The sequence below is a fragment of the Glossina fuscipes genome, unplaced genomic scaffold (assembly GCF_014805625.2).
Source record: "Glossina fuscipes isolate IAEA_lab_2018 unplaced genomic scaffold, Yale_Gfus_2 2, whole genome shotgun sequence".
NCBI classification, from domain to species: Eukaryota; Metazoa; Arthropoda; class Insecta; order Diptera; family Glossinidae; genus Glossina; species Glossina fuscipes.
In genome coordinates this window covers 17,128,297-17,137,103 of record NW_023998416.1, presented here as the reverse complement: position 1 = coordinate 17,137,103, position 8,807 = coordinate 17,128,297, and the positions used below count along the sequence as shown (strand labels likewise).

Genomic DNA, 8,807 nt, shown 5'->3' with positions numbered 1-8,807 from the left:
ATCCGCGAATAAAGAAATTTATAGCCGCGAATACGGGAATTGGGTCGCATTTTTTTAATCCGCGAATAGTGAAACCGCGAATAAAGGAAGCGCAAATAAGGAGCTTTTACTGTATATTAAAGCATTAACCGCCTTGCTGTTTTAAGTTGACACTAAAATCACACTTACAATGATCTTTAAAACGCTTTGTCGCTCGGCATAGTTTCAAGCTGTTCTCGTTTACTGTTCTCTCTTACTAATTAAATTAGTAATTAGCTTGCTTATTATGCTTTCTGATTAAAAATGAATTAATATTTGACAAGCAAACATTCTTAAAAAAAATGTTTATTTACCCAATGATTACAGAGCACAAATTAGGTCTTAATCAATCATTACGGAGACGTTCTTAACTTATATAAATATATGAAAAAAATAAAAATAAAAAAATTGCGTTCTTTAATATCTTTTACTTATAGTATAAGACAGTGATGTTCCCTAGAGACGGGTTTCTTCAATTCTAAGTAGACACATATGTCATAGTTTATAATATACCAAAAACATTTTTAAAATGTTTTTCTCAAATATGAAAAGAAAAACAACTTAAGTTCTAAAAATGAGAAAATTCATTTACATGACACCCGAACTGGTTGGCTTCTCAGAAACAGGCGTCACGGCCAAAGCTTGATTATCATACGTATACTCGGTAGTTGGTGTTGTATTCTCAGCGGGATAACGTGAACTAATTGGTGTTGTCATGGTCATGACGGAACCTTCGGCAGCTAAATAATAACACATGAAAATAATAATAAAGAATTGTAAAAACCTTGACACTCTCGACAACAAAACGGAATATTTTTGTATTTACCGGTTACACTGAAAATTTGCGACGGCGCTCTATCCACTTCATTCTGTATAGCGCACATGTTTTGTATTGTTGTACCACCGAGATCCTTGCCATTTTGTGTTGTTGTTAATTCAGATTTTCTCGGTCGTAGTTTTTTAACCAACTGTGGTACACAATGTTTATGTTTTATCCAAAGCAAGCACTTCCAAAGGTAACGTACGCCGCATAATACGAAGAGTAGTATTAAAAGGATTAAAATAACATGTTGTTGTATTTGTATCCTTTGTATATCAAGCTTAAGCGGCTCCAATTGCAATACGTTATAGTCTGCAAAGTAGGATAACAAAGAGGGAAAAATGACAAAAACATCAGTCATTCAATTGCTTTTAATTGCTTTATTTTCTTATTCATAAAATCTCTATTATCTTCCATACCTATCACCGAATGAGGAGTGGTATATCCATTTTCTCGAAACGTTTGCAACGCCCGGATAGAAATTTCAGACACATAAATTATATATATTCTATACAACCACATACATTGAGAACACCTCTGTTTTTTTGGTTATTACTCATAAACCATATCAATGCTGGAGCACTTGGGGAAAAATTTACCGCACCTACCCAATATTATAATGTATCAAAACTTGTTTTTTTTCAAAAACCCTATAAAGTATATAAATTCTTGCCCAATTTCACCTATTCATGCACTTATTCATATCTGTCTATCCATCTATGCGTCTACCCATCGGTGCAGTATCTGTGGTACATATTCTCTTGATCGCAAAACAAAAAAAATACCGCCTACAAAATTGCAAAAGATTATGAAAATGGCCAAACAGTTCAAAGAACATGCCTACAATTCCTATACCGTCCATAAAGCCAAACCCAAAAATATCTTTGATGCCATGTTTTTCGCTCATCTCTGATAATCTACAACAGATACGCGATATAAATTTCCACGGAATTATTCCGCAAAAATCGAAAAAATCAACCACGCCCACCCAAATTCCTTCAATTTTTTAGAGCGTAATGGTGATGGATGTAAGAGATTCGCTCGCAACCGAATATAGTTTTCTTATTTTGTTTTATTCTTGGCTTTATATTATAGTTAACTTCGTATCAGCTCTTCTTCTGTGTAAATAGAAATAATTGTGCTAAATAAAGGTGGCTAAGATATGAATCATATTTATAAAATGTTGTACATAAATATATATTCAGGTTTGATAACATTAAACTGTGTAGAAAGAATGACTACTTAAAAGGTCAACACTCATATGTTGAGTTAATTTATTGATTAATTTGAAGTATGTAAAGAAAAATTTGAAAGCAACCAATCATACAATCCTTCCTAAAGACACCACATAACCAAAAATGAAATCGTTTATGCTCGCTTTAAAACATATTTGATTTACTCCTTTAGGCCCATGCACCTTTTAATCTGTGTAGCTGCAACACATACAGCTTGATAGCAAGAAACGTTATTTCATTATATTACCATGATACAAAATATGAAACAATATTTCTCTCTTAAAGTTGGCTTGCACTAGATTACATTAGAAGCTTACTCATTTAAGCCTGAGAACCCTTAAACGCACGAGGTACGGTTATCTTATCTTCAGATAAAAAAAAGAACAGTTAAAAAAGAGTTAAATCAATTGTACGGTTCCCCCAATTTTACCCTTAACATTTTTGTTATAGTCCTAGGAGCGAACTCTTGGCGGAAAGACATGTAGGGGAAAAGTTTCATATGTGTAAATACCACTGACTTTCTTAACGAAATGCTTGTTTTGAGCAAAATCGACAATGTCTGACAAACATACAAACGTACATATTCTAAAAACTATTCATCATGAAAACTAAGAGACATCCATCAGGACTCTTTTAACTTTAGAAATTAGAATTTATGAGTAAAAGCTCTTCTCAACTTCAGCAATTTATTTCGCGCTAAACACCTTAAAGATGCTTTTATTACTAAAAACAAAAGATTACTGTTCACAAAGAACATCTATATATATGTCGCAAACGAAATAACCGTCCTCCTAAACGTCTATCGAAAATTTTAACACAAAGCTCCGTGTGCTTCAATAGTCAACTCCTGTCATATTTCACTGTCAGCTTACAAGAAAGAATACACGCCAACTAAATCACCTCCTTAGGGAATTCATTACAAAAAAAACTCGCATTTTCGAAAACAATGCAATAAGACAAGCCCTAGTTAATCATAAACCAGGAGAAAGTGCTTCAACATTTACAACTGAAGTAAGATTTATTCTTCAAACCACGAGCATTGCTCTCAAAATCAAACTCCAAAAAGTTATCACGTTAAATAGACTACTGGCCATAAAAGCTATTGCAAAACCCCAAAAATTCCAACAGGAACAGCGTTAAGCTAAGGAGAACCGTCGCTACTTACAAAAGTTAAATTAAAACTTTCCGGTTACTGGGCCATATTGATTCCTTGCGAAATGCGCAAACTGACATAGCACTCAAATCCGTGGCTGCCGGAGAAGAACGCACATATCCTATGTTGGAAGAAAAATTTTCGAAGAAATTCACAAAAGAAACGGCAGCACTACTATATACTCTGACATTGGCCCTAGCTTTGTTCCACCAATGTACCCAAGCAACACTGACATACTCGTGATAAGAACATTTGCAAAGACTTCGAACACAATTTCAACACGCCGGTGGTCGCACGAAGGAGACAGCAAACGTTTTGATCGATTCAAGAGCGGATGATCAATAGCGGATATAATTAGGTGATCTAATATGAGCATTTCTAAGATGTCCCCATTCTTTGGTAGCAGATATAAAAAGAGGTATGAACCTTCGTACGCACTTATTTCACATAAAGTATACTTAGTGTATATACGTATACAATACGTCGAATGTCGAAACTGCAGACATTTGCAAACTTGCTAAGTTGCAAATATTTTATATTTTTGTTTTTGTTCTTAATAAGCTAAATAAACTCGGAATAAATTATAGATTCAAAAGTAATTAAATGTAAATGTTTTGTGATTCATACAGAGCCACAAAAAAGTTAAGAAAACGTTAAGAATATCAAATCGACTTCGCCTACTCTTTTTCCCATAAACATTTTCTAAAAGAGTTCACTGTTCAATGCTAGGGAAATGTCGAATAGCCTATCTTCGCCCATTCTCTTCCTTCAAATTTATAAATATCTAAAACTTAAATATATTCGCTTTTTGTTAATATGGACCAATCACTCAGGAGATGAAGGTTAGAAGTAGAAAGAGATAGGAAAGCGGTAGCCCCGAATCCTATGACTATGATCAATCGGTAAGTGCTAGACATTTACAAACTGAGCACTCGCTATAGCTACGACCAAAGTACAATCTACCGGGCTTGAGATTTGAACAGACTTTGTAGTCGCGATTCTTATTCATCAGGCTGCTCATGCTCCTAAGGAATTCCTTGAGCCATTAAAGGCAATATAAAAGGACTATTGGGCATGGCAAAACTTTGGGTTGTCCCAGAAATTGGTTTCCCGAACAAAACCATAGAGCAGCAAATCGGTACTTCAAACTTTAAATACGCCTTTCTCAAAACGCGATTGTCTAAAACGCATGCAGTGTAAGTCCAACCATTTCTAATCTTTTCAATCGAATTTTTTACAATATTTTTAAAATAACTTTTAAATACGTAGAGGATTTTTGATGACTTAATAATAATCACGTTTATTAACAAAAGACTGCCTTTTCTGGATCGAACATAGAACTTCATTATTGAAATGTTTGCCAGTCGAACGAAAATCAGTACTACACGCAGGCGTGTTGATTGGCCGATCTTTGCTTTCTATTTCAATTTGCGCAATTTAATTACACAAGCCTCGAATATGAACGTAAACTTTTTTAATGCAAGGGCGTTTTGACAGGTCACGTCTCTCGTAACAGCACTTGAAGATTTTACTTTTACTACGATCGAGCCACCCGAGCTAAATAACAATTCGTCGTTGCTTTCAAACTTCTTTCATTCCTTTTTTACCAGAGGCAAGCGAATAGCTTTCCTAGTCGAGAAAAAATTCCACTCTCTCTGATGCTTACTCCAAAGTTTTATGAAAGAGTGGCAAAGTGTTTACTTAACCACTGAGGATTAACGAAAAAATATTACCGTAACGTCGAATTTGAAAAAAATTTCAAAAATTTTATTATTATAATAAATAAATTTTTTAAACAAAATAAAATATGATATATTTACAAACACACAAGTTAGTGACAAACGTGTACGTCTGTTATCTTGACTTGATAACTTCTTGACGTGCATACGTCTTTTTATCTGTTTTCGCGAAAATTCTATAGAACTCATAGAGATATAAAGTAGAAATATATAACTTTCAGCTATTTAGAAGAACTCTAACTGACATCATTTTCAATAAACAATAAGAAAAATTTGTATTCAAAAACTTAACAATGCTCTGACGTAATATGCAAAACCAGGTAAGAAAACTGTACGTAACTAGTAACGAATCTATTGTTATCAATATTATCAATATTATCAGTCATACGAATATAAGCGACATAGTGTCTTAGCCATTTATTTCAAAATCGAAAGGTTCCAAAGGTAATTTCTTCCTTCCCAAGCATTCTTTTGTAGTTTTTTCAACCCTTGGGAATCGGTTTAATTTCTACTGCTACTGTTTTCGGCAGCACGCTTTTTACCCAATTGGAGTAACTTGGAAATGAATGAACAAATGAACAAAATTTATTGTTAGCTGTAAACATATTAATAATTGATTGCTACTATTTTTATAGATGGCCCCAGCGAATGTATGTGTAGCAGTCTTTTGGGAAATATCTCGCAAGTTGCAGGCGAATGTGAAACAACAATTCTTGCCTACGTTAGGCATGTTTCAGATTTCTATCTTCATTTTGACCAATATGACAATACTACAGAAATGTGATATGTTTTACCATCTCATTGAAACATCATTTATCTTTGTCGAAATAGTCCAAATCAAGGCAGCGAAAGATCAATAATGATGACTCTGTTCTCTGGTAGCCATAACTGCGTTCCTATTTTTTATGCATTTTTTATGCATACCTAGGTGCACCTAGGTTAGGAAGTACTGTATTTATTTTTTAACTCCTCTTTGTTCTGCATTGCATTTTGTGGGTAAAAATAAGGGGAACAAAAAAGATCGGTCAGAGAGTGCAATAAATGAAATACGAGACTTATAGATTTAGAATAGATTTATGACAATCCGTTAAATTGATATTTAAATTGGGTGAGTCGTCACAGTCGCAACAAGGAAAAAGGGCAGCTGACATCTGTCACAAACATTCGTCGACCGATTAAAAATACGATGTAAAAAAATGGGTATGATCTGTTCACACATACATCCACAATTCAGAAGAAACTAGGACAATCTTCGAAGACATTGTCAATTTTTTTATTATTTCGTCTATAATTTGCGTTCCCATGAAGATGAAGATATTTTTGAAAAACCTGTGACCCAGAATCGCTTAGAATCGCTTCTACGTTCAGTTCAAAAATGGTACTAAAGAAACAGATACATTGAGGTGAAGATTCGCCGAACATTAACCATGCAAAGGGCGTGGAATAAAGAAAGAAAGGGTAAGTTAAGGCATTTCTTTGCTCCTATCTCGAAAATCTCTATGCTTAACTATTTCGTAACAAAAAAAAAAGCCTGGTCTGCTTGAAATTTAAGCTATCAACAAAAATGTTTCAAGCATTTTGAAATTCTTGAGAATCCGAACGAGTTGTGCATTATTTATACTTTCATTAACTATATTTTCATGTCCAAAGCCATCTAGAATTACTGGCCGCGTAGTTTGCATTTACAGTAGGAAAATTGGCGAACACAATACATTCCTCAATAAATTCGTAGGATGGCGTACAAATATAGAATGGCTATTAACGAACACTTATAATTTTTAGGTACTGCCAGCGTGAAATCTCATAACATTGCAAACATTAGTTTACAATTTGCGTCTACAAGTCACCTTAAGAACGTCTTAAATAGAATGTTATGCAAGTGAACTTACAATTTGACAGACGTATTAAATTAACCGGTTCTTTTGTACCCCATATTACTTGTTGTATAGCACGGTACGGGATATTTAAGTTTGCGCGGGTGTATGCGGATGTCTGGTTCGAACCAGATTCACTTTCAGAAATGATCTAAGTTTGTCTGTCTGTCTGCGTGTTGTTCATATGAATAAGTACGACTTGGTGTAGGCTACTTATATAATTTACGTTACGTACGAATATTGAAAAAAAAAAAAAAACGCATAAATTTCTCTATCTAATTAGAGTTAGAGGTAAAAAAAGAAAACTTACTGAAACATTCTTTCACACATAAGTCAGCCTGATAATCTGGTGTTGTTTCGTTGCATATTTGCGAGCATTGCATGCAACTCTCGGCAAACGTTGAACAAAACTCCTCAAAGGGGTGACAAGTTTTGTTAAAGCATTCCCGCCCCTTTAAAATCAAAGCAAGGGCTCTGGTCGCAGACTCGTTTAACTGATAACAAAGGAGACTACCAAAGAAACACTTGTGAAAATTGATCCTAAACATTGTTTTCTTGTTACTTTTGTTTTGAAATTCTCAATAATTCCGGTAAATATCTGTTTACACTAAGCGGCCGTTTTGTTTATTTATTGCACTTGACGTGTAATTAAATTACAAAAACACTTTTTGTTGAAACAAATCATAAGAAGTTTGACACTTTCTCATGAAAACTACGAAAGGTCTGAGAAAACTCGTTGACAATATAAATACAATAACTGTTTGTTTGTTTGTTTGTTTTCTTATTTTTGTTCTTCTTTTCCTTATTCACTTAGGTGCTGCTGCATCATTTAAAAACACCTAATAACTGAATTGATTGAATGTTTGGTTAATAAAGTGACGATGATGACTCACACTTCTCATGCGTCTTCTTCCCAACTTATTTTAAATGGTTTTAGGCAGACTTTTGTTACTTTTATTATAACTGGTTACGTTAACCTTAACTCGATATAGCAAAACTGGTTTTAATGGTCAGGAATTTCTTTTCTGCACGATTAAAAAACTTTTTGTTATGCTATCTTCAGCGGATTCATTTCTTGCTTTACTTTGGCAATAATTTTCATATTTGTTCATTTCATGTTTTTTGCTTTATTTTCGATTTTTTATTTTTAAATTTGTATTTACAATTATTCATACTAACAGTCTCTGCTCTACGAGTTTTCACTTCACTTTACGCTCATTTACTTGGTAATACTAAAACTTGTTGATCGCATCTTTGCCAAAGGCTTGCTTACACGTATGGAGCGCAATTTGTTTGCGTTTACTTTTCAGTTTGTAATTTGACTCGTAAGTTGTTTTACTTTTGCTGTTTTTTGTTTTTCTATTTTGGTTTTTTTTTTTTTTTTTCATTTGAAAGCCGATCAGTCGCTCACCATTCACCTACGTTTACACTCGTTTGAGCTAATTGAGTTCTTAACTAACTAACCTGTTTAATACCTGCGTTAAAGTTGAGTGATTTTTTTTGATTTTCACTTCATAGAATTGTGTACTCTATCGCAAAAACATAATAACAACAATTTAAATGAGAGAACGGCATATGAGATTGTATTTAAAATAAAAATATAATGTATATAGGGACAAATTAAAAGACTTTGTTATAAAGATCGCATATTAGCGGCTTTTGTTCGCTATACATTTCGTAATTAAGTTCCAGGGAAAACTCTTATTGAATCATGTTAACGGAAAGCGTTTTAACCAATTAACGATATTCACTTGTGAATACCAGTGACAGTCAGTCAGTAATTTTGCTTAAACGTGAAAGCACTTTTCCCAATGTAGAGAAAATTTAACCCGCTTTATGGCAAAATGCTCTACACACTTCCCTTGGGAACTGCATAAACGAGACGTGAAAAAAAGAAGAACACGACCAACGTATTCTTAATTGTAATATGCTCCGCTATCAGTTTGACTTGGACAACTTCGGTCTAAC

The 8,807-nt window shown here is 33.8% G+C and overlaps 1 protein-coding gene across 1 annotated transcript; it reads right to left on the bottom strand.

The window, feature by feature from the left end:
- Window positions 1-293: 293 nt before the first annotated feature.
- On the bottom strand, window positions 294-8,092 carry LOC119633417 (protein grindelwald). The gene is made up of 3 exons (XM_038026961.1): window positions 7,150-8,092; window positions 845-1,150; window positions 294-758 (listed from the first exon to the last, which is right to left on the bottom strand). Exons 1-3 carry the CDS (start codon window positions 7,385-7,387, stop codon window positions 607-609), a joined length of 696 nt encoding a protein of 231 aa, XP_037882889.1. The 5' UTR covers window positions 7,388-8,092; the 3' UTR covers window positions 294-606.
- Window positions 8,093-8,807: the final 715 nt, after the last annotated feature.

Coding starts and splice junctions, on each gene's coding strand:
- LOC119633417 (XM_038026961.1), bottom strand. CDS start 7,387: ATGTTTAGGATCAATTTTCACAAGTGTTTCTTTGGTAGTCTCCTTTGT. Junction 1,151..7,149: donor ATGTGTGAAAGAATGTTTCA/GTAAGTTTTCTT, acceptor CCTACTTTGCAG/ACTATAACGTATTGCAATTG. Junction 759..844: donor GCAAATTTTCAGTGTAACCG/GTAAATACAAAA, acceptor GTTATTATTTAG/CTGCCGAAGGTTCCGTCATG.